Source organism: Tenrec ecaudatus, chromosome 16, assembly GCF_050624435.1.
Source record: "Tenrec ecaudatus isolate mTenEca1 chromosome 16, mTenEca1.hap1, whole genome shotgun sequence".
Classification (NCBI taxonomy): Eukaryota; Metazoa; Chordata; class Mammalia; order Afrosoricida; family Tenrecidae; genus Tenrec; species Tenrec ecaudatus.
This window is the reverse complement of record NC_134545.1, coordinates 60,574,620-60,600,618: the sequence shown is the minus strand read 5'-3', so window position 1 is coordinate 60,600,618 and position 25,999 is coordinate 60,574,620. Positions and strand designations below refer to the sequence as shown.

At 39.0% G+C, this 25,999-nt stretch overlaps 1 protein-coding gene across 2 annotated transcripts in view; it reads left to right on the top strand.

Annotated features, from left to right (window-relative positions):
* The window catches only part of CABCOCO1 (ciliary associated calcium binding coiled-coil 1), a 176,809-nt gene that overhangs the window by 29,913 nt on the left and 120,897 nt on the right, over positions 1-25,999 (top strand). For both annotated transcript variants that reach the window (XM_075534381.1, XM_075534382.1), the window contains exons 4-5: positions 2,081-2,225; positions 20,702-20,774. In XM_075534381.1, coding sequence (XP_075390496.1) covers positions 2,081-2,225; positions 20,702-20,774 — 218 coding nt within the window. The remainder of the gene's footprint in view (positions 1-2,080; positions 2,226-20,701; positions 20,775-25,999) is intronic.

Sequence of the window (25,999 nt, the reverse complement as noted above, 5' to 3'; positions counted from 1 at the left end):
CCCCTGTGTAGCCAAAGGAGGTCCGATAGGGGCCTGTACCATTTTCATGGATATGTATGTATGTATATTTAAGTTAGTTTACTCTTACATAATATTCATTGGCTCTGTCTGCTGAGAGGCTTAGAAGCAATGCTACCCCGGTAACAACCAGCACACCTAGTACCCAACTCTTCATTTATAGTTCTACTTTCCTATAAAGGAACCAGGATTCCTTAGAGAAATATGAATACTTAGAGGTTTGAGTAATGAAGATTCATATAAGCAATATGAGCCTGGAGCATGTTGTGCCCCAAAGTGTATGTAAGTACCATTTCAAAAGAAGGCGGGACAATATGTCAGAGAATACAAGAGCAAACTGGAAAAGGCCCCAGTGTCCCAAGGTGGAACAATTTCAACAACAAAATGACATAACATTGGATTATAATCACATGGCAAGATAAATATCTATGATTCTACATTGATGTAAATTAATAATTGCATATATTATTAGACGGGGGAGAATAGACCAATCTCCTATGCACAAAAATTCCAAATAACACATGTTATTCTGAGGGCTAGGCACACGTTATCTGAGCGAAAGCATTTTCAGTTGCCTCATAGTTTTGTGAAAGTTGGATACTGACAAAGGAAGACTGAAGGATCGATGCACTTGAACTATGTGTTGGTGAAGAATATTGAAAGTGCCAAAAGAAGAAACAGATTTGTCTTGGCAGAAGTACAGCAAGAATGCTGCTTAGGTGCAAGAATGGAGAGACTTTGTCTCACATGCTTTGAGCCTGTGATCAGGAGAGACCAGTCTGGAGGAGGACATTATGCTTTTTAAAGTGGATGGTCATCAAAAAAAGGAAAGTGCTCACCAACATGGCTGGGCATAGAGGCAGCAGCAATGAACTCAAACATAAGAACAATTATGAGCACGGAGCAATTTTGTTATTAGTACTCCTATAACCTAGTTAATATTGCATTTACATAATTTACAGTGCTATCAGGTACTATTTTAAGATTAAAATTGAGGTTAAACATTACTAGGGATTCTTCATGCTCTGATATAGGAGAAGGTCCTGAGGTGTGGAGTGAGTTATACTGCTAACACAAACTCAAGGTTTCCCCTAAATGTTTCCACCTGATATCCCCCTCCAGATGATATCTTCCCTCCAAGCAGCCACTACAGTGTCCTTGAGTTGATGCCAACTCCTAGTGACCCTATAGGACAGAGTAGAACTCTCCCTATGGATCTCAGAGATCATAACCCTATGGAGTGGAAAGCCCCGTCTTTCTCCTGCAGAGGAGCTGGTGGAGTTGAACTACTAACCTTGTAGCTAATAGCCCAATGCTTAACCCACTCTGCTAGCTGGCCTCCTTGTAGCCATAGCAAGTTTGCTCTCTTTTCAAAAACCATAGTTTTGTTTACTTGGATGATTATTTGGTTTTGTTTTGATCTTGGATTTTTGTTGTTTTAGATCTTAAAAAACAGACTAGAATAATTAAGCAATTCACTTTGATAATGCTAGCGAAGTTGTGTTACTCTTTGACTTTTTTTTCCTATTATACTGTGTTATAAATGTTTAGCTGTGGAAAAGAAAGAAAAATGTTAATACCGTATTTTACATAAAAATCTTTATGCCTGACTTCTGTGTACAATCTCCAAGCCCCCAATCCCACTTGATAACAATCATATAAAGCCAAGTGTTGTTTTAGTCCATCTATTTACATTTTAAGCACGAAGTTCAGGACCCCTGTCTACAACGATTGAACCTTATTTACCAGCTAAGTCAAAGCATTTTTTAAAATCACTTTCTGATATGTTCTTATTTCTCAGATCAGAAAAATTTCCTTTCCACTTTGAAATAAAGAGTTCTTTATCTTGAAATGGAAACACAAACTCGTCAGACACTGTGTAGCTTCATAGTAGTTCAGGTTTGTCTTTTACACAAAAGTGTCATTTCATATACAAACAAGTTTTCCCATTTGCCCTTACACATGCTAAAGTAAAATTTTCACGTTAAAGATGTCTTGGATTTTCTGGCTCTGGCAGTTCTTACCAGCATAATGCTGCACGTTTCTCTGTGTTCTGTTTCAGCACTCCATACGTCTTTAGAAGACAGCATAAAATGGGTGGGAGAGGTTATGGCTGAAGTTGGACCGTGTCACTTAGGAAAAAATGATGAGTGGAATATCTTTGATGTTGCTCAAGCCAAAGCTATTATTGATTACTTAAAAATCAGGTATGAGTTTTCCTAGCATTAAATTTATTCTATATTTCTTAGAAAATGTCTATTAAATAAAACCATCTTAATTGAATAATTTCAGACCTGTCCAAAATGTTTGCGGCAATTAACCCAACCAATAATTAAATAATATACACATGGTGTTAATCTGGGTAGACTAAAGAAACAAATCCACAGAAACATATATGTATAAGAGAGAGTGTTACATTAACAGGTAAACGAACATTAAGAATGCATCCCAACCCACTCCGGTCCAAACCTGTAAGTTCGACATGAGCCCATATGTCCGACACCGATCTAAAAATTCCTCCTCAGTCTCACAAAACACATGCAATGACATCAAATTCAGGAGGAAAGCCGAATCAGTGAGCGTGTAAGCATCTAATCGCTGGCATGAGTCTCCACGCGGTTTCTCCGGTACCCATGGCTGCATGAGGGTAGGTCCATGTGTCTTCTTTTCAGGGATGTCTCGCAGGAAGTGAGCCCTGCCAGCTGAGGCAGAGGACTAGCTAAGGCAATCCCACATGGGTCCAACCACCAGAGAACAAGAGACAAGGCAGGCGAGGCTCGCCAACCATTTATCTTTCCGCCCTTCAATTAATCCCACATGTGTTCTTTGGTCAGGTTGGCACAATATAAACCTTAACTGTCACACACATATGCCATCTTCTAAAACGAAAGTGAGAGCATTAAACATTTGGCCGAATTTTCAGTCTTACAACAGGGCAATGAAAGTGTTTGCAATAGATTCTATCACTCAGGTGTAACATTATATTTTTGTTGCTTTTGTTAAATACCAACAAGTTCATTTGAGCCACAGCTATTCTGTGTATAACAGAATGAAACACTGGCCAGTCCTGCACTATCTTCACTGTCGTTGCTTTGTTTAAGGTTGTTGTTGCACCAACGATATTAGTCCGTTTTGTTGGTGATCTTCATATCACTTTTTTGAATATTGAATACCCTTTAAAGGACATTTATTAACATTGAAATATATATGCATCAATACAAAGAAAAAAAATTAAATACCTTAATTTAATTCATGCAACTTTATATGTCAAAAAACAAGAAAATAAAATTAAAAAGCAAAAACATTTAGTGATACTTTACTTACCAAGCTCAGTATACTTCTCCAGGGACTGGTCTCTTGTGATAATATGTCCAAAGTGCCTAAGACAGCCTTGCCATCCTTCATTCCAATGAGCACTCTGGCTGTACTTCTCTCAAGTCAAATTTGTTTGTTCTGGAGTCTATTCAATCTTCTTCACCTTATTGCAAAGGAATAGCTTCTCATTCAGTCTTCCTTACTCATTGTCTAGAATTCCCATCGCTATGAGGCAATTGAAAGTGCCATGGTTTGGTTAGATCTCGAAGGGAATTCATTGCTCTTTAACACTTTAAAGAGAACTTTTTTTAAAAAACATTTTATTAGGACTCATATAACTCTTATCACAATCCATACATATACATACATCAGTTGTAATCATTTTCAAAGCATTTGCTCTCCACTTAAGCCCTTTGCATCAAGTCCTCTTTTTTCCCCTCCCTCCCCGCTTCCCCCTCCCTCATGAGCTCTTGATAATTTATAAATTATTATTTTGTCATATCTTGCCCTGTCCAGTGCCTCCCTTCACCCCCTTTTCTGTTGTCCGTCCCCCAGGGAGGAGGTCACATGTAGATCCTTGTAATCGGTTCCCCCTTCCCAAACCACTCACCCTCTACTCTCCAAGTATCACCCCTCACACCCCTGGTCCTGAAGGTATCATCCACCCTGGATTCCCTGTGCCTCCAGCTCCAATATGCACCAGTGTACAACCTCTGCCCTATCCAGTCCTGCAAGGTAGAATTCGGATCATGGTAGTGGGGGGTGGTGGAGGGGAAGCATTTAGGAACTGGAGGAAAGCTCTATTCTTCATCAGTGCTACGTCACACCCTGACTGACTCATCTCCTCCTCTAGACCCCTCTGGGAGGGGATCTCCATTGGCCGACAAATGGGCTTTGAGTCTCCACTCTGCACTTCCCCCTTCATTCACTATGGTAAGATTTTTTTTGTGTGTGATGATGCCTTATACCTGATCCCTTCGACACCTCGTGATCGCACAGGCTGGTGTGCTTCTTCCATGTGGGCTTTGTTGCTTCTGAGCTAGATGGTCGCGTGTTCACCTTCAAGCCTTTAAGATTCCAGACACTATCTCTTCTGATAGCTGGGCATCATCAGCTTTCTTCGCCACATTTTCTTATGCACCCGTTTTTCCTCAGTGATCGTATCATGGAGGTGTGCACCCAATGTTATGATTTTTTGTTCTTTGATTTCTGATAACTGATCCCTTTGGAACCACGTGATCACACAGGCTGGTATGCTTCTTTCATGTGGGCTTTGTTGCTTCTGAGCTAGATGGCCGCGTGTTCACCTTCAAGCCTTTAAGACCCCAGACACTATCTCTTTTAATAGCCGGGTTAAAGAAAACTTTTGCAGCAGATTTGCCCAACCCAATTTGTCCTCTGATTACCTGGCTGTTGCTTTTGTGGATATTGATTGTTTATCTATGAACAATGATATCCTTGACAGTTTCAATCTTTCTCCATTCATCCTGATGTTACCTCTTGATCCAATCTTGAAGACTTTTGTTTCTTTTATACATAGGTGTAATCCATACCAAAGGCTATAATCTTTGATCTTCATCAATAAATATTTTAAGTGTTGATCGATTTCAGCAAGCAAGATTAAGCCACCTGCATATCACAGATTGTTATGATTCTTCCTCCAACCGTGATGCCATGGTCATCTTCATATCATCTCACTGATCTGATTATTTGATCACCATAAAGACTAATTTATCTGATTATTTGATCACCATAAAGACTAATTGACACAACCTTAACTCACACCTTCTCGGATTTTAAACCATGACATTTTCCCTTGTTCTGTTTGAATTACTACTTGTTGGTCTATGGGCAAGTTCCACATGAAAACATGTCAGTATTTTAAAGTTCTTATTGTTCACCCCACAACCCCCTCCCAAAGAAAACCTACCTCTGAGTTAGTTCTTTTATTAAAAAATGTTTTATTAGGGGCTCATACAACTCTTATCACAATCCATACATACATCAATTGTGTAAAGCACATCTGTACATTCATTGCCCTCATCATTTTCAAAGCATTTGCTCTCCACTTAAGCCCTTTGCATCAGGTCCTCTTTTCCCCCCTCCCTTATGAGCCCTTGATAATTTATAAATTATTATTTTGTCATATCTTGCCCTGTCTGACGTCTCTCTTCACCCCCTTTTCTGTTGTCTGTCACCCAGGGAGGAAGTCACATGTAGATCCCTGTAATCGGTTCCTTCTTTCCAACCCACTCTCAGTCTACCCTCCCAGTGTCGCCACTCACACCCCTGGTCCTGAAGGTGTCATCCGCCCTGGGTTCCCTGTGCCTCCAGCTCCTATCTGCACCAGTGTACATCCTCTGGTCTAGCCAGACTTGCAAAGTAGAATTTGGATCATGATAGTGGGGGGTGGGGAGGAAGCATTTAGGAACTAGAGGAAAGCTGTATTCTTCATCAGTGCTACATTGCACCCTGACCATTGAGTCAATTCTTGTTTATGGTGAACCTTTGCCCAGGCTCGAACTTCCCTGTAGGTTTCCTAGAGCACAAACCTTTGTTGTTGTTGCTTCCTCACTGCCATCAAGCGGCTGCCAAGTGATAGCAGTCGTATACCACAGAGTAGACCGGCCTCTCTGAGCTTCAAAGACTCTAACTCTTCAGAGAGTAGAAAGCCTCTTTCTACCAAGAAGCAGCAGGTGGTTTTAAGCTGCTGACCTTAGGGTTAGCAGCCCAACACCTAACCACTGCCACAGGGTCTCCCCATCAGCTCGGTTCCAACTCTTAGCGACCCTATGTACAGCCAAACAAACCTGTGTCCAGTCCTGCGTTGTCTTCATAATTGTTCTTATGTTTCAGTCTTGTCGATCTGTCTCATCAAGAGACTCTCTTTTTCGCCATCCCTCCACTTTACAAAGCATGATGTCCTTCTACAGGAAATGGTCTCTCCAAATAATAGAAAGTATGGATTAGCTGCAAGGTCACTGGTTCAAAACTACAGGGGCTTCGTGGGAGAAAAGGGAAGCTTTCTATTCCTGCAAAGAATTATAGTTTCAGAACCCACAGACGCAGTTATAACTTGTCTTATGGGGCCCCTATGAGTCACTATGAATTGGAATTGACCTGAGTGTACTTCCTGAAAAGAGTAGAAAGCCTCGTATGTGTGGAGAAACTGGTGGTTTCAAACCTCTGACTTTGTGCTTAGCAGCCTGGTGCATGACCCACTACCCCACACAGCTGAATGTCTTGGTATGGTAAATAAAACATAGGTAAATCTATTTCTGATATTCTGCGCTTTTAGTCAAGATACACCTGACCTTAGCAGCAATATCCTATATTCCACATCCTCATCTGGCAGTTCCCTGTTGAGGTAGAGCTGCAGCCATTTTAAACATTTTCTTCAGCACAATTTTACTTGCATGTGATATAAATGATATTGTTATATAACTTTCTCATTCTAACACTCAATTACAATAGACTATATTTTAAGTACAGCAATTTCACCCACCTTGACATAGAAACTATACATTTTAAAGAGCAGCAATCATTTTCATTTAAGAGTTTATTTTAAATGATTTGTATTAGAAATGGAAGAGATTTATGTATGCCCTTCCCCTAATTTATTTTATGTCTTGAAATATTTTGTTGAATTGGCCAATTAAACTCATTAAGCCTTTCTTTTGGCTTAGAAATGGATGGTGGATGGAGGAAAAGTATTTTTTATTACAGTAATTCTTCATTGTTGAGCAACGAAATCTGTCTTTGCATATAATCTGTCACAAGGTCACATTAGAGTCATGCATCTCACATAGGGGACATTTTTGGAGCTTGCAAATATTTTAAGCTAGAATAGGTAAAAAGCTTTCTTTTGTTAACTAAACACTTCTCTGGAACAGTCTCTGTGCCCCTCTTATACCACATAGTCTAATGTTTTCCACTGTTAAAATTTAAATTCCAAAATAAAGGCGGCTGTATGACATCCTAGACACGTATGGTTCTGCTATGCTTGGCAACAGTCCTGGTTGTAGTCTGGAAGCTTTTTAAACATTCATATGTTTAATATGATACAGCTTATATGCTTGTTTCTGGCATGAATTAATAACAGCATATGATGTAATGTTTTATATATAATGCATTTGATATAATATGATTTCTTAATATACCTCCTAATGTGTCTCACTAAAAGCCACATTATTCTTCATATTAATTAGAATAAGAAGGCAAGGAACATGGGGGGTTAGGAGGGGCTGGGGGCGGGTTTCTTGGGAGGGGGCAAAGGGTGGAAATGTGGAACTGGAGGAAAATCTGGTCCCCAAAGTCTTTGTGCCCATGAGGGTATGAACATCACTGGCCAAGAGGAATTCTGCTCTGCACACTTGTCTAGCATTCTTCTTTCTATATTTGAGGCTGCCAGGGTTCTCTTGCAGAACACATTTTCACAGCTGAGCTCTCAGCTCAGGGGGTTATAATGGGCAAGGGGACCGATAGTTAGCCACGGCAGTACAAACCATGCAGGCACGGCAATGACACCTTGTACATGGTGACGGATGGCAGCACTTTCCTTTTTATCTTGTCTCTGGAAAATTCCCCCTGACATTTTATTTCAGATGATTAAATTAGGAGAAGATGTCATTGTTAGTCACCTTTAAAGCCCAACCAGGGTAATTTTATATACCAAGAATCACCAGTATCACGGCTTGCAAAACAATAATTGAGAAATTAGGCAAATAAGAGCTTATCAACTATTTTGATGCTGTTACATCCTCATATTGTGATTTCAAAGAGATCATCTGTCTTAAAATCTCTGTTACAGTAAAATAAAATATCAGAACAGGTGCTATGAAGACTGGAGTTGTATAAGCAAATGCATTTTTGTGCAACACCCGTTTAGAATTCCTCATTGGTCCACAACTATAGGCCAATGACATCACTAGGTCATATAATACTGTTCATTTTGATCAAAAAAGTGTCATACCTTTATAGTAAATTCAGTAATCAAAAGGATATGCATGTTTCAATTTAACCCAATAGGACATTCACCCACACTGTGAATATGGGTGTGAATATGGTAGTCAATTTAGAAAGAGCAGTTTTAAAAACATGACCCATATCACATGAAACTTAACTGAGCAAAACAATGGGAAACTCTATGATACTCTTAACAGACTTAAAATTACATATTTTTCATATTTCTGTTATAAAAATGTTTTAAGTATCTTCACTCCCCCATTATTCTACTTATGAGCAAATTTAATTGCTCATATACAATATACGCATTTGTATATGGGAATGTTCATGTATAACTTGTACAAATACAAATATTGTTGTTTTTGTTTAGTTCCACCAAGTCAGGTCCTCCTCATAGCAATGAATGAATGACTGAGAAACTTCCCAGCCCTTGCAGCCATCCTCATGATTATTATGTTTGAGCCCATTTTTGCAGCCACTGTGTCAATTCTTCTCACCGAGGATCATCCTCTTTTTCAGTGCCCCTTGACTTTACTATTTATTAATGCCCTTCTCTACAGGCTGGTCTCTGCTGATAATATGTGCAAAGTATGTGAGATGAAGTCTAACCATCCTTGCTCCCAAAGAGCATTTTGACTGTACTTCTTCCAAGACAGATTTATTTGTTCTTTTGGCAGACATGGTCCTTGTGATAGTCTTCAGTAGCACCATAATTTAAATGAACTAGTTCTTCTTTGGCTTTCCTTACTCAATGTCCAAATTTCACATGCACCTGAGGCAATGGAAAATACTGTGGCCTCAGTCAGGCATCCCATCTTCATCAAAGTGATGCCTTTACCCTCCAAGAAGTCTTCTGTTGAAGAGTTGCCCAAGCCAGTGCGTCCTTTAGTTTCCAGACTGTTGCTTCCATGACCACTGATTGTGGATCCAAACAAGATATAACCTTTGACAATTCAGTATTTTCTTCATTTATCATGATGTCATCTATTGGTCTAGCTGGGAAGATTTGGGTCCTATTTACATTGAGTTGCAACCTACCCTGAAGGATGCAGTCATTGTTCTTCACCCGCAAGTGCTTCAAGTCCTCCTCACTTTCAGAAAAAAAAATGTGTCATCTGTACATCGCAGATTGTTAATAAGCCATCCTCCAATCCTGATGCTCAGTTCTTACTCATATAGTCTGGCTACCTATATTATTTGCTCAGCATACAGTATAGTATAAAGGATACAACCCTGATGCACCTTACCTAATTCTAAATAACTCACTCCTCTCTTAGTCTGTTTCATTGACTGCCTATTGGTCCATGTACAGATAGATGCACATGAGCACAATGAAGTGTTCTGGAATTCCCATTCTCAAGGCTATCCATATTTTGTTATGATCCACACAATCAAATGCCTTTGTTCAGTCAATAAAACACAATGAACATCTTTCTGGTATTCTCTGCTTTCAGCCAAGATACATCTCATGTCATCAATGAGGGATACATCATTCCATATCCTCTTCTGAATCTGACATTAATTTCTGGCAGATTCCTGCTGAAATCCTGCTGTAACATTGTTGAAAATTTTTAGCAAAATTATACTTACATGCAATATTAATGACATTGCTCAATCATTTCTGCACTCTGTTGAGTCACCATTCTTTGAAATGGGTATAAATATGATCTCTTCCGGTCAGTTTGTCAGATAGCTTTCTTCCCAATTTCTTGGCATAAAAGGGTAAGGGTTTCCAGTACTGCATCAGTTTATTGAAACATTTAATTAGGTATTGCACCAATCCCTGAGGTCTTGTTGTTCACTAATGCCTTTAGTGCAGCTTGGACTTCTTTCAATACCATTGGTTCTTGATCATACGCTACCTCTTGAAGTGGTTGAATGTATAGTGACTATATTCTTTCCATCTTTTTATGCCTTCATTCAGCATTTTGTCTATACCCTCTTTCAATATTACAACTTGAAATTTTCCTTCAGTTCCTTCAGGTTGATATTTCTTTCGGGTTTTTTAAAATCATTTTATTGGGGCCTCATACAACTCTTATCACAATACATACATCGTGTTTAGCATATTTGTACATTTGTTGCCCTCATCATTCTCAAAACATTTGCTTTCTACGTGAGCCCTTGGTATCAGCTCCTCATTTTCCCCCTCCATCCATGCCCCATATCACGAACCCTTGAAATTTATGAATTATTATTATTTTGTCATGTCTTACACTGTCCAATGTCTCCCTTCACCCACTTTTCTGTTGTCCATCCCCCAGGGAGGGGGTTATATATAGATCCTAGTAAACGGTTCCCCCTTTCTACCTCACTTTCCCTCCACCCTCTTGGTATCACCACTCTTATCCCTAGTCCTGAGGGTTTCATCTGTCCTAGATTCCATGTGTTTCCAGTTCCTATATGTACCAATGTACATCCTCTGGTCTAGCCAGATTTGTAAGGTAGAATTAGTATCATGATCGTGGGGGGTGAAGGTGGGGTGGGGAGGAAGCATTAAGGAACTAGAGGAGAGTTGTATGTTTCATCGTTGTTACAGTACACCCTGATTGGTTCCTTTCCTCTCCGTGAACCTTCTGTAAGGGGATTTCCACTTGCCTACAGATGGTTTTTGGCTCTCCACTCCGCACTCCTCCGCATTCATAATTAATATGATTTTTTGTCCTTTGATGCCTGGTACCTGATCCCATCAACACCTTGTGATCACACAGGCTGGCCTGTTTCTTCCAAGTGGGTTTTGTTGCTACTGAGCTAGATGGCCACTTGTTGATCTTCAACCCTTTAAGACCCCAGACACAATATCTTTTGATAGTCAGGCACCTTCAGCTTCCTTCACTGCATTTGCTTATGCAACCATTTTGTCTTCACTGATTGTATTGGGAAGGTGAGCACCATAGAATGCCAGTTTAGTCAAACAAAGTGTTCTTGCATTGAGGGAGTACTTGAGTGGAGACCCTATATCACTTTGCTACCTTAATACTAAACCTATGAATATATTCACTTAGATCTATTTCCCCATAGTCATATATAAATATATTTACATATATACATGCTTGTGTTTAGACCTCTATAAATGCCCCTGGCCTGCTGGTTCTTTCCTTTATTTCCTTTTACTTTCCTCTTGTTCCACAATCATGCTCAGCCTTCATTTGGCTTTCAGTACTTCCTCTCAGTTACATTGCCCTTGATCAAGCCCTACCAGGCCTCTTTCACGCTCCTTGCCACCGATTTTGGATCACTTGTTGTTCCCTTGTCCCTGGGTTTAACAGCACATCCTTTCCCTTATCAAGCCCTCTCCCATGTTCCCCCAGAACTGTCAGCCCCGTTGTTTTCTTCTCCAGATTGTTTTTCTGCCTACCTTATCTAGATACACCTGCAGAGACAATAATATGCACAAAAACAAGACAGAGCAAAACAAAGCAACAAAAGAAAACAAAACAACAAGAAAAACCCAATGACAAAAAAAGAGAAAAGCCTGTAAATAGTTCAAGGTCTATTTGTTGACCTTTAGGAGTGTTTTCTGGTCAAGTCTGATGGGGTGCTATGCCCTGACCCCAAAGTCTATTTTTTGTATTCCTTCGGGACTTCCTTGCTCTGCTACCCTAGCTGTTCTATTGAACACCTTTAGTGTTTTGCCTCGGTGTGGTGTGGTCAGATTGGGCGCAATTCCAACACTGTGGCTCCAGTGTTGTCCCATGCAGGGTTATGGGTCAGTGAGGGATGTAATATCTAGTAGATTGGCTGGTCATATGATCCTTTTTGTGCATTGGCTGCTCTGAGCACGGATATCATCCGCAAGGCTTAGTGGGCCAGGAAGTGCTCCATTCTCTCTTCTTCCCCTTCATTTGCTCCCATGTGCTGTGATGTCTATGTCCCTCTCCCTGAGCTGTAGCTTCAGTACTGTCCTCTGAAGCAAATTATTCTGTGGGGAGGGGTGATTCCTACATAGTTGGGAATGGGGCTGATCTCTCAGACCTCTCTACGGGTTTCCTGCTTCATGCTGTATGTTGCATTTACATCTTGAAGTACTGGTATGGAGTCTGTCCCTGTTTCCCATGGAAATATGAATAATACCGTCTCCTTGGGTGGGTTAGTGCCCTGTTCCCCCGTTACCCCCTTCTCCCCCTGCTTTTTTTTTGGCTAACATATGAATCCCTGGATTTGGTCTGGCCCCTGCCATACTACCTGAACCTTACCCCAAGAATGTTTGTATACAGTAGCTTTTCCCCTATGCCCTTTTGCATTTTTTTAAGCTTAACTCAGCGGACGCATGTTGTCCTTGTCCTTTTGTGCTTGGCTTGCTTCACTTAGCATAATTTCCTCCAGTTCTTCCCATGCAGTGATGTGCTTCATACATTCATCACTGCTTTTGAGTGATACATAGTACTCCATTGTATGTATGTACAGTTTTTTAATCCATTCGTCTGTTGATGGAAATTTGGGTTGTTTCCAACTCCTTGTGATTGTGAACTGTGCCATGATGAACATTGGTGCACAGAGGTCTGGCCATGGTTTGTTTCTTGCCTCTTCTGAGTACATGCCCAGTAGGGGGATTGCTGGCTCAATTTCCATCTGTTTTAGATATCACCAAATTGATTTCCAAAATGGCTGTACATACCTACAGGTCCACCAGCTGTGGATGAGAGTTCTTGTCTCCCTACAGCCCCTCCAACACTTGTTGCTTTCTGAGTGTTTGAATTGGGTGAGCTTTGAGGGTGTTGGGTGGTATCTCATAGTTGTTTTAATTTGCATTTATCTTATGGCTGATGATCATGAATATTTTCTCATATGTCTATTGGCCATTCAGATTTCTGCCCTTGTGAAACTTCAGTTCAGGTCCTTTGCCCACCTACTCAGTGGGCAATTCATTTTTTCAGTTTTTATTCTTTTGGGGAGAAAGCAGAGTAATGTAGATTTTAGTAATAAGATCTTTGTCTGATAATGTCATTGCTAAAGATGTTTTCCCAGTCCATGGACTCTATTATTACTCTCTTGGTGAATACTTTTGATATACACAGGTGTTTTATCTTTAGTATATCCCACTTATCAATTTGTGACTCATCTGTATTTGTGTCTTTCCCTTTTTCTGATAGACTATGTATTCCCTGTGCCAAAGTTGGCAGGTTTGTCCCAGTTCCTTCATTGATGGCCTAAATAGTTTGGGGTTTTACCTTTAGGTCTGTGATGTACCTGGTTTATTCTTGTGCATGGAGTAAGGTAAGGATCTTGCTTCATTTTTCTACAGATAGATACCCATTGATTCCAACACTCCTGTTGAAGAGGACATTTGCTTCCCATTGAATATTTTTGGGCCCTTATCAAAGATCAATTGTCTGTATGCTGATGAGTTATTTCTGGGCTTTCACTTCTTTTCCATTGGTCTGAGTATCTGTCATTATACCAATACCATGCAGTTTTGACCACTGTGGCTGTATAATATGTGCTAAAAACAGGTCAAGCAAGCCCTCCCACTCTGTCCTTCTTGAGGAGTTCTCTGCTAATTTGGGGCTTCTTCCCTACCCATATTAAATTGGTAATCTGTTTTTCCATTTCTTTGAAGAAAGATGAGGGTAATTGTATCAGGACTGCATTGAACTTAAATAGTGCCTTGGACAGAACTGACATCTTTACTGTCTTGAGTCTTCCAGTTCACAAGCATGGGATATTCTTCCATTTGTTGAGGTCACTCTTGGTTTCTTGTAATAGTGTTCTGTCGTTTGCCTCATATTAATCTTTTGATCCTTGAGTCAGATATATCCCTAGATATTTCAATTTGTGCTTGGCTATTGTGAAGGGTACCACTTTTTAAAATCTTATCAGATGTATATAGCAGTCTGATAGACTTCTGTTTGTTGATCTTGTATCCTGCCACTCTGCCATATGCCTCTATTGCTTCCAGTACTCCCCTTGTGGAGGTTTTGGGATTTCCCATATATAAAGTGATTTCATCTGTGAATAATGATAGTTTCACCTCTTCCTTCCCCAGCTGAATATCTTTGATGTCTTTTTTTTTGTCTTATGCTGTTGGCTAAAATCACCAGTAAAATGTTAAATAAGAGTGGGGACAAGGAGCCTCCTTGTGTGGTCCCCTGTTTCAGTGGGATTGTGTTCATCTTTTCAACATTGACTACCACATTGGCTGTTGGTTTTTCATATAGAGCTTATAGTATTTTGAACAATTTTCCTTCCATTCCTTTCTTCTTGAGTTTCTTAAACAGGACTTGGTATTGGTTGTTGGCAAATGCTTCTTCCCCACCTATCAATATTATCATGTGGTTCTTATCATTTTTTGTGTCAATGTGACAAATGATACTAATGGTCTTTCATATATTGAACCATCCTTGCATCCCTGGTATGACTCCCATTTGGTCATGGTGAATTATTTGTTTTATATACTTTTGTATTCTAACTGCCAGTATTGTGTTAAGGATTTTTGCATCGATGTTCATTAGGGATATTGGTCTGTAGTTCTCAATTCTTGTGGGATCCTTGCCCAATTTCAGTATCAGAGTTACACCAGCTTCATAGAAGGAGTTCGGCAGTTTGCCATCTTTTTCTACGTTCTGGAAGTGTTTGTGTAGGACTGGTGTCAGTTCTTCCCTGAATGATTGGTAGAATTCTCCTGTGGAGCCATCTGGTCCAAGGGATTTTTCTTTTGTTGGTAATCCCTGGAAAACTTTGTCTATTTCTTCTATTGCTATGACTCTGTTCAGATTCTTGATATACATCGGGGATAGGATAGAAAGGGGTTGTTTTTCCAAGAATTTGCCCATGTCTTCCAAGTTGTTGAATTCATTGGAGTACAGTCCTTTGTAGTACTGTGTACTTATCCTTTGATTTCATTAGTGTCTGTTGTAATGTACCCTCTTTCATCCCTCAACCTTGCTTTTGAAATTTGTTCCCTCCTTTCTTTGGTTAAGTTTGTTGGTGGCTGTCGATTCTGTTATCCTTACAAAGAACCAATTTTTAGGAGCATTTTCCATAGTTTTCTTACTTTCTATTTCCTGAATCTTGGCCCTGATTTTTATTATTTATTTTCTTTTGCTATTAGTAGGATTGTCCTGTTGACTGTGCTCTAGTTGTTGTAAATTGTGTGTCATCAATCATAAGTTTCTCTTCCTTTTACATGTATTCATTCATGTATTGCTAAGAAACTTCCTCAGATAACTGCCTTTATTATGTCCCATAAGTTTGGGTATGTCATGTTCTCATTCTCATTGGTTTCTAGAAATTTCCTGATTTCATCTCTGATCTGGGCCAGTACATGCTCCTTTTTGCAATAGAAAGTTGTTCATCCTCCAATTCTGTGCTCTTGTTTTCTTCATCTTCCTTGTGTTGATTTCCAGTGTTGTGGCACAGTGGTCAGAGAGAGGTCTGTATGATATCATTGTGCTTACATTTATGCAGATTGGCCTTATGCCTCAGCATGTGGTCTATGGTCGAATATGTGTCGTGTGGGCTTCAAAAGAATGTGATTTTATTTTTCTATTTGGATGAAGAGCGCTAAATGTCTATGAGGTCATATTTTCTAATTGTAGTGTTTAGCTCTCTAGCCTCCTTGTTGAGTTTCTTTCTCTGTGATCTATTTTTCTCACAATGTGGCGTATTGAAGTCACCTACTATAATGGTTGAGGCTGTGATTTCTTTTTTCATCTTTTGGAGCATTTGGTTGACGTATTCAGTGGGTCTCTCGTTTGGGGAATATATGTTTACAATGCTTAGTGGTTCTTTCTACCGTTCCCTTGATCATTATATAGTGTCCCTCCTTATCTTTTTTTATGGTTTTCACTTTGAAGTCAATTTCATCCAAGATTAGGATTGTAACCCCTGCTTTTTTTTAAATTGCTGTTTGCTTGATATTCCTTTTTGCAGCCTTTGATTCTCAGCCTAATTTTGTCTGTAGTCTTGAGATGTGTCTCCTGTGGGCAGCAGATTGATGGGTTGTGTTTTCTAAGCCAGTCTGTTAGCCTCAGACTTTTAATGCCTGAGTTCAGTCCATTAATATTCAAGGTAATTACCACCATCTGTGGACTCTGTGATGTCATCTTATACCTTTTGTGTTGGGTGTTGTCCTGCTTCCCTTTCTTATCAGTATGTTGTGTGTATGTGTGTGTGTGTGTGTGTGTTTTCATTCTTGATTTTTTTCCCACGCTTAAGCCAATGCTACCTTGGGGACTGTTTTTACTCTGCTGCCCTCTTGGTAGGGTTATTCTATGTGGCAGTCTCTTATTTATGCTTGGTGAGCACTGTTCTTCTGCTTGTACTGGGTCATCAGAGATCTTTTGTAGGACTGTTTTCTTTGAGTTTTTCCTTGTCTGGAAAGAATCTTCTCCATGTATCTTGATAGATAATTTGGCTAGATAGAGTAAACTTGGGTTTGTGTTATTTTTTTTCAATATTTGGAATATGTTACTCCACTGTCTCCTTTTTTTCATAGTGTCTGCAAATAGGTCTGACCATATTATTTGGAAACCTTTATAAGTGATTGTTTATTTTTCCCTAGCTGCTTTCATGATTTTCTCCTTTTCCTCAAAGTTGGAGAGCTTATTGTATGCCTTCATGACTTCTTCTTGGGATTCAGTCTGACTTGTGTTCTTTCAGCCTCCTGAATGGTTGCCTGGTTTTCATTCATTAAGTTCGGGAAGTTTTCCTCCAAGAATTCTCTCACTATTGTTGCAGATGACTCCTTTATTTTGTTTTCCTCTGGTAATCCGATTATTCTGATGTTGTTTCTCTTAATAGCATTAGACATAGCTCTTAGGTTTTCTTGAGCTTCTCTGATGATCTTATTAGATTTTTGTTCATGTTTGTTAAAGTCTGCTTTGCTGTTCTCTAGGTCACTGTTGCACTTTTCTGCCTCCTCCACTCGATTGACAAAGTCTGTGAGTCTGCTACTGGTTTTTGTTATCTGACCCCTAAGCTCTTGTATTTCCTTCTGGTGTGTGGTCTTTATTTCTCTATTATTTCATCCTTTTTCTGTATTGTTTCCCTCATATCATGTATGACTCTAAGCAGAGTTCTGAAAATTTCTCTGTGGCAGATCAATATCTGCTTTATCTATGCATGTAATTAGGTTCAGGGCATCTCTTGCCATTTCCTTTTGTTTCTCCTGTTTTTTCTTTGAGTTCATGGGGCTGATTGCTGTTTGCATTGCATTGTTTTAGAGGAGCCAGTTGCCATTTTGCAGGGAGTCGGAAGAGCACTGGCTCTTTCTGGGAGACTCCTAGGAATGCTTCTTCAAACTGCCTGCAGCTAATTTCACTATGAAATTGGCCTCCCACTTTATCTTCCTGTGGCTTCACTCTTTCTCTAGTCAACCAGTATTCTGTTATTTGGAGGGAAAGTTGGATAAACCTCTTAGGAGATGCTGGTTGAGTTGTTGTGGTCCCATGAGGATGGTGCTGTACTGGGTGATCTCACTAGAAGCCATGATGGTGTGCCCTCGACAGCTTGAGGTATTGGGGTGCCTGCTGCAACAGGAGTGCCACAGAAGGTTGTGGTTCGGTAGATCATTGCAGAGGTTGGCAGAGGTTCCCACAGCAGCATGGAACTTTGATGAGTGCTGGCTGAGCTGCTTTAGGCCATGTGAGGCACTGCAGCAGGTAGGAGGAAGTTTCCTCAGTCACGTGGGACCACAGAGGATGAGAAAGTGCTTCCTGAGCCATGCAGACAGGATCTCCTCCAAAGAAGGTGTGCAGGATTTTCCCAGCCATGTGTTATGCACTACAGAGGATGGGTGGGCATAATTTCCCCAGGAAGAAGGTGGGCAGATTTCCCCCAGAGGACCTTGGGTGGGATATCCCCTAGTGGACTGTGGGCAAGCTTTCCCCAGCCTAAGGTTATGCTGCGGAGGGTGGAGCTCTTCCAGCTGGGTGAAGGGTAGGTATAAATGCCCTAGGCTAAGGGAAGTTGGCAGTGGCTTGTGAGAGAAAAGGGAAGGGAAAAAAGAAAAGAAATTACACCCACTGAGACTATGGGAGGATAGAGAGAAAAGAGGGAAAGGTAACAATATAGCTGAGCCCTGGTCCCTGACAGTGGGGCTGGAGGGGTAAATCCCTTCCCCCAGGCAGCGGCAAGCTGTGGCTGTGTTGAGATAAAGCCCTTGGACCAGTTCCAAATGATCCCAGCTCTGGCCAAGACAGTAGCAGGGATAAGGTCAAACCCTAGTCGACTTCCAAAAGACCCCAACTTAGCAAAACCTATTGGATCTGTGTCTACTTATCTTTATGATGCTCTTCCAGCGACCTGGGAGTGTGGAATTTCCCTCTTGGTAACTCTTCTGCGCTGATTTCTGCAGAGTCCTTCTGATATGGGTTATTCAGTTGCCATCTTCCTGGAAGTACCCCATCCTTCCCAGGTTGATATTTGTAAGCATGTTATTTGTTTTTGGTTTTCTAACTCCAGGTCTATGCATATTTCCTTATAAAACTTTACTTTTTCTTTTCTAGCTGCCCTTTCATGTAGGCCTAAGACTAGAATTTTGACCAAATAGTCTAGGATCTTGAATCCTAGACTCAAAGGGGACTAGGATGAGTGAAGAGATCCACCTTGACCAGACCCTGAGGTGAACATCTCTTGGGATATTGACCTTACTTCACCCAAGTCCTGTCTTTGTGTCTGACTCTGCATCTTTAACCACTTTATTCAAGTCATGCATTTATTTTCATTGTAGGGAGTCAGTTTCCCTCTTGGCATGAAATGAACTCATTTCTATAATGGCAGAAAGGAAGATTTATTATTTAAATTATTTGTGTGACATAAGATAGAGAAAGGAATGTCTTACACTAACTCAGAAGACGCCAAGCTGTTTCCAAAATGCAGCCTTTAATATTTGTAATTCAAAATCAATTATTGCCAATGCACGACTTTAGTTTACATCTTTCCCTAGGTAACCAGTATAAGGGAAGTAGAAATTGAATTTATTTTGTTGAATTATCAAACTTCACTAATCTTGACATCTTTTCTAGCCAACAAATCGAAGTGATGTCAAAAGCTAAGTAAGTTTTCTGAATGCTGATGAGTAATTTTAACATTCAAGTTTTCCCCCACCCACCCAAAAGAAATGCCATGACTATGTCTGCACACCCATCATTTTTTAATAGATTGTGTTAGTAGGGAGATCAACTGCTAATAGAACTCAAAAAGACCCAGCTGCCTGAGGATTTCTTCATTGATTCCAAATGAATTGAAACTTTGATCCATTACAGCATTCAGGAGCAGCCATTATTATACATGCTCACTAGCCACATTTTGTAAATGTTAATTTCTCAGTTATATTAAAATCAATTTTCTTAAATAGTAAAAGGCAGCAGAGTGAAAGAGAAACCACCAAGACCATTTTTTTGTACTTGGGGCATTTTGCTGTATTATGAGTCTATTAATTTTCATAACCAGCTGGAAGAGAACTAGAAAATTCAAACATTATGCCAAACAGGATATTAGAAGGCAGTGTATCAGTACAATTTCAAACTATTGATAATGTGCTTATGGGAACTTTAAACTCACTAACACTATTTGTTGTACAGACCTTTCTGTTTTTCTGTCGTTTAGACACTGAAGAAATAATTTTCTTTATATTAATTCCTCCCCTTCTGTTTGTGAGCTAATATAGTTTTAGGAAAATCAGATATTTTCTAAACGGATTTCAGTTCATTTTGTAACCCGTTTTTGAATATTATTAAAGATTTATGTCATCTTGGTAACAGCTTAGGAACATGGGTGGAAGTAACTAATAGGCATGTTATGCCAGTTGCTGGTGAGTTGAGTCTAACCACGGTGACCCCCGAAGCCCTTCATTGTATAACTGCTCCATAGGGGTTTCATGGTTTTGAGTTTCGGGGACTAGAAGACCAGGCCGTTCTTCTCCCTCGTCTTCTTCTTCTTTTTGCAATATCATATTTAGTGGAAGATCTGAATTTTCTAAATTAATTTCTTTTCATCTGGCATCACTTTTCAGATATTATTAGAGATGTATTGTAATACAGTTTAAGGAAAGGAGAAGAAATAATTGATATGGAAGTAAAATGTAGAATTCATGTCATTCATAAGGGGAAAATGACTCCAGTTTGGAGCAAAACATGAAAAATAATTTGAGGCTTGGTGTTATTTGGAGTAGGGTATTATTTGGTTTTAAGCCAGAAAAAGTTAGAATGCAATCTAATTATTCTATTACCCCAAACCTATTCCCTCCTTATTGATAAATTTACTGATATTATTGTAAGTAACATGATATATTTTCATGTCTCAAAAAATGATTTGGGAAAATTTGTTTTGGATAAAGAGGCGTCTAGCTCTGTTGTATTTGTATTTAGTATCATCAGCTCAGTCAGTATGAACAATTTTCCTTTAATAAATATCCTAATATGTATCCATTTTGTGACCGAAGTATTATTTCATATTATAGCTTATTTCAACACTACAAGCTATATGAGTTCCTGTTCTATTCTACCAGGGAAGAAATTGTAATAGGAACTGAGGTAAGTAATTTACTTGGATAAACCAATTAAGCAGAATCACTTAATGCATGCTGATCGGCATCTGGATCTTTAACTGCTTAAAGCAACTTCTTGTCAAGATTAGTCAATCTAGTAGTTTGCAAAAAGAACAATTCTGTAACATGAGCTTGGATTAAGAAAATAAGCTATCTATCGCACAAAGTATTATTACTAATATGAACTTTATGTATTAATGGATTATTTGGTAAAGCTCAATTGAATAGGATACATTTGTCTTCAAACCAATAAAATCAGGAAAAGTGAGATAAATTAATTGGCTTAATCTCTTTTAGCTTTGCATTTATTTTCAGTTTGTTTATTGTTTAAGGCCTAAATCAAATCCCACTTTCTCAATGAAGCACCACAGTGATTGCTTCACAATAGAAATGAAGCATTTGGGCAAACTGTTTAATCACATTCTGTGATTTTATTCTCACTGATATATGTTCCTGATCGTTTCAGGTTGTTTTTTAGCTTATCAGTAAGCATTTAAATGTCTGCTATATTATATGGTTCTAAAATAGATGTGGTGTGATTTAGTTGACCCACCTAGACTGTAGTTTTTTTTAAGGCAAAGCTCTTCAGTTTTCCTATGACAGCATAATACCTCTCCGTCTATAAGTGATCCAGTAGCAGTGACCGAAGTAAATGGACGCTACTTGAGATATTTTTAACACCGTGTCACATGATTGTGTATTTGTTATTATTAGAAATAAATCCTGGATAGGAGAACCTCTTAAGGAGTTTAAAGATGTCATAAAAAGTGCTACCAAAGCTTCTAGATATATAATAATCAGAGACAACTTCACAGTAACCAACAACATAGGTTCTCAACTATCTTAGGAGGCAGTACAACTATCAGAAATAGATGGGATCATGTTCTCAAACAAATGTAAATAAAGGATATTCATGTTAAGTTTATAAAATAACTATTTTCTGATAATCAGAATTAGATGGAATGTACTGTCTGCTTTGTGTTTCAGAGTGTGGCATTTTAGGGCTTAGGTATTACTTAACCTCATGAATACTTCAGTCATCATTTGTTGTTAAAGTGACATAGAGGCAGTTCCAACTCCTCGGGACACAGTGAACAAGAGAACAAACACTGCCCCGTTCTGTGCCATCTTCACGGTTGCTGCTATGTTTAAGCCTATTATTGTAGACACTGTATTAGATAGTCCATCTCATTAGGTCTTCTTCTTTTTCCATAACCACCTATTTTACCAAACACCATGTCCCTTTCTTGGGACTGGCTCCTCCTGATAACACGCTCAAAGCCCAATCCACACTTCTAAGGATTTTGGCACTAACTTCTTCCAAGTTAAGCTTGTTTGTTGTCTTAGCAATACACAAGATATTTAATATTCTTCACTAACACCATAATTTTAAGCATTAATTCTTTTTTTTTAGCAAGAGAGAGGAGAGAGAGAGAGACTGACCATAGCCCAGCTTCGCTGAACTCTAAGAGCTGCTGGGGCGAAGCATTAATTCTTCCCGGGGCTTCCTTACTCATCGCCCAATCATCGTTACTCTCTCTCTCTCTGCGCAGTTGCTCTATTGCCCGACTTTAAAAAGCGAGCTTCAGAAACAAGGAGCCCTTTTTATTTCCTTTTACCCCCTTGCAATCTCATTAACCTCATATATACTGTAGTTAAACTGAATGTCACTTGACAGAGTTACACTGAAAATCTTTTGATTTGAATTGCATCATGCAGTATGACAGTGTGGCAATAATTAGTAGTCTGGAATTTAGTCCTATCTCATCTATTAAAATTTGTGGAAATGATGGTAGTTTCAACAGTAACATTTAGAGTCATCTAGGAAAAATTTCACAAAGAACTTCCTTTCCTTTTGTTAACTGCACAATCGTCTCTTTATCCTGTAGGGATATATTTAAGTGACATTTATGCTTATGGAAAGATAAAATGGAGAAAGCAGACAGGGATTTGTTTATTTATTTTCCATTGTTTTTTGTGTTTTCCGCAAGCTGAGAAGAGCTATAAAAATTTAGTCCTTAAAGAAAAGGTATCGTATCTTTAAACATTAGACCACTCCTAGAATTTTGGAGTATTAGACAAAGCAGGCATTATACTACAATATATTATGGTGTTTCAGAAGTGTATGATAACCTTTGCTACAAATATGTTTTCTAATTAGCAATCTTTCATGGAATAGTCAAGGGCCTGCCCCATTAATCTGATTATTCATGCTGACTCAGCACCCTGGGACCAAGCGAGGGCCACATGGTCATCGCATGAATGTTTTAAATTTAACTTTCAGTCAAGTATTAAAGTTATACAGCATTGATGAATTTCAGTTTCTTTTCACATTTCAAAAAGCCAACCTTATCTTGATATTATGATAAAATAGTAGAAGAATGCAACTTCTAAAATCTAATAAAAACCCAGGAAGGAAAGAGTTTGACAGATATTTTTAAGGGTAGTAACATGAATGAATTCAGCATAGATAATGACTGCAGGAAAATAGAACATAGGAGAAAACAGAAGAAAACATTTTAAACGTTATTTTCTTGTCCTTTGGTTAACGTTTAACCAGCAATCCAGTTTCCCTTTTAACAATTACTACACAAATTGTATAGTTACATTGGTACCTTCATCACAGTGCATCTCATTATTTCTCTCTGGTTCTTCCATTTCCATTCATTGGTCGAGTTCCCCTATCCCCTTACCTACTTATTTTTGTCTCAAACTAATTGTTGACCGTTAGGACTCATTAGAGGGTAGTTTAATAAAAGCAGCACAGTATCCATGGCTGATATTTTCTTTGTTTGTGAAACAGTCTGTTATTTAGCTAAAAGGTCACCTCTAGGGTTTGTTTTCGTTCAAAATTCAAAGTGTATCTCATGCCAATTGTCTTGGGAAATCCTCCAGTCTCAACTGGTTTAGGAGTCTAGATTTTTTTTTTATTTGAAGTTCTGTTTCTTTCATTGTATCAAGACCCCTCGATTGTGACCTTAATCAGAGTAGCTGTTACTGGTAGATGGAACCATTGAGTTCTTCTGGCCTCCGAGTAGATGAGGTCACGCTTCATGTAGACTGCAACTTTAATGGGCACTGATTGTGAATCCAAGTAAAATGAGATAAACATTTTAAAAATCTTTACCATGATGTTGCTTATTGATCCTATTTTGAGGATTTTTGTTTTCTTTATGCTGAGATGTAATCCATACCGAAGTTTATCACCTTGGATCTTCATCAGAAAGTTCGTAATGTCTTCTTTACTGTCAGCAAAGAGTGTTGTGTTATCAGCATATCACGTTATTAATCCCCCAATCCTGATATAACATTCTTCTTCTCATGGAAAAAATAGTCACTTTTTGTGTGCTGAAAAAGGCATCTTCCATGAATAAGTTGTTGTTCTTTCGAAATTCTATCATGTCTCCAGCTCTGCTTCTATCACCAAGACCTTATTTTTCAACTACTGCCCCTTCCTCCTTCTTCCCAACTTTTACATTTCAATTGCCAATAATTATCAATGAATCTTGATTGCATGTTTGATCAACTTCAGACTGAAGATGTTGATAGTATTCTTTAATTGTTCATCTCTAGATTTTGTAGTTGATTCATACATTTGAATAATATTTGTATGGATTGGATTTCTTTGTAGGAAAACCAATTACTTTGTAATCATTGACAGTTATCAATGTACCTTAATTAGTGTTTTGATCATTTTCAGATGGTAGAAGTTGGTAAAACTTTTCAATTTCTTTATCTTTAGCATTACTACTTGGCATATAAATTTGAATAAAGTTCGAATTAACTGATGTACCGTGTGTGTATGTGTGTACCCCCCCACCGCAAACCCAATTTTTTTCAAAGCTATATATTTAATTTTTTTTTTACAAAACAATCTTACCACCTTCAAAGTACTCCATTACACTTAATAAATTTGTCAAATTTGTGATTTAATTCTTGGAAACATTTTTCAAACTCATCTATTCAGATGGTTGTTTATTTCTTTCACTCTTCTACATCATCAAATCTGTCCTTTCATGTCCCTCTTCATTGATGGAAAGCAAAAGAAGTTGCATGGAATGAGGCCAGGTGATAAAGGTGCATGGGGTAAGACAGGCATGCTGTTTTTTGCCCAAAAGTGGCACAATGAAATGTCTGTGTGAGCAAGTGCATTGTCTGGGTGGCAAAACTAGTCCCCCATCTGCCACAAATCAGGCCTTTTTTGTTGCACACTGTTATGCAATCTTTTCAGAACTTCTAAATAGAAAGTTTAATCAACAGCCTGACCTGGTAGAATGAATTCCAAATGCACTGTCCCCCTCACATTAAAAAAACACCAAAACCCCTAAGGAGCATCATCTTTATCTTTGACTTCACTTAATGAGCTTTTTTGAGGGCAAGGTGAAGATGGTGTCTTCCACTGGCTTGACTGATGTTTGCTTTTGGGGTCATAAGAATGGCACCATGTCCCTTCACCAGTAATGACCTTTTTGGGGGGGAGTCTGAGTTGCTTTAGAGCTGTTCTTTCAAAGAACCACGCGTTTCCACTCTATACTCTTTTTCCTGGTCATTCAGGACCTCAGGCACAAATTTCAAAGTGACCCTTCTAATTTCCAAATCTTCCATTAAAATTCGCTGACAGTCCAGATAACTTCCCCATCTCTTCAATGGTCCATCATTGGTCTTTGAGCATGATTACACACATTTTGTTGACATTTTCGTTTGTTTAGGAAGTTGACACATCCAGAATGAGGTTTGTCATCAATCGATATTTCACCTTTTATGAACGAGAAAACCACTATACCCTGGGTTTTTCCCATGGCACTGTCCTTGTATGATGTGTTCAACATCACAACAGTTTCTATGGCATTTTTCCAAAGCAGGAAACAAAATTTCACAGCTGCGTGCTATTCTCATAAATCAGCCATCACACACGTGCACACACACACACACACACACACACAAGTTGTTTGTGTGAAACTGTTTTTACAAAAAATTCACCTTGACCAAAGAGAACTTTCCCAGGTAACCCCACTGGGTGCACTAAGTCAGAGCGAGTTACTTGCTGCTGATCTCGCATGGAAAAAATGCATACTGTGAAAGCTCCGCCCAGCAGTTTCTTCTGTTTTGGGGAACAGGGGGCCCCTTCATATTACATTGTCACTGTCATTGTTGCATTAACTCTAATATAAAGATTCACTGGCAATCTCAAAGCACGAGTAATTAAGGAAA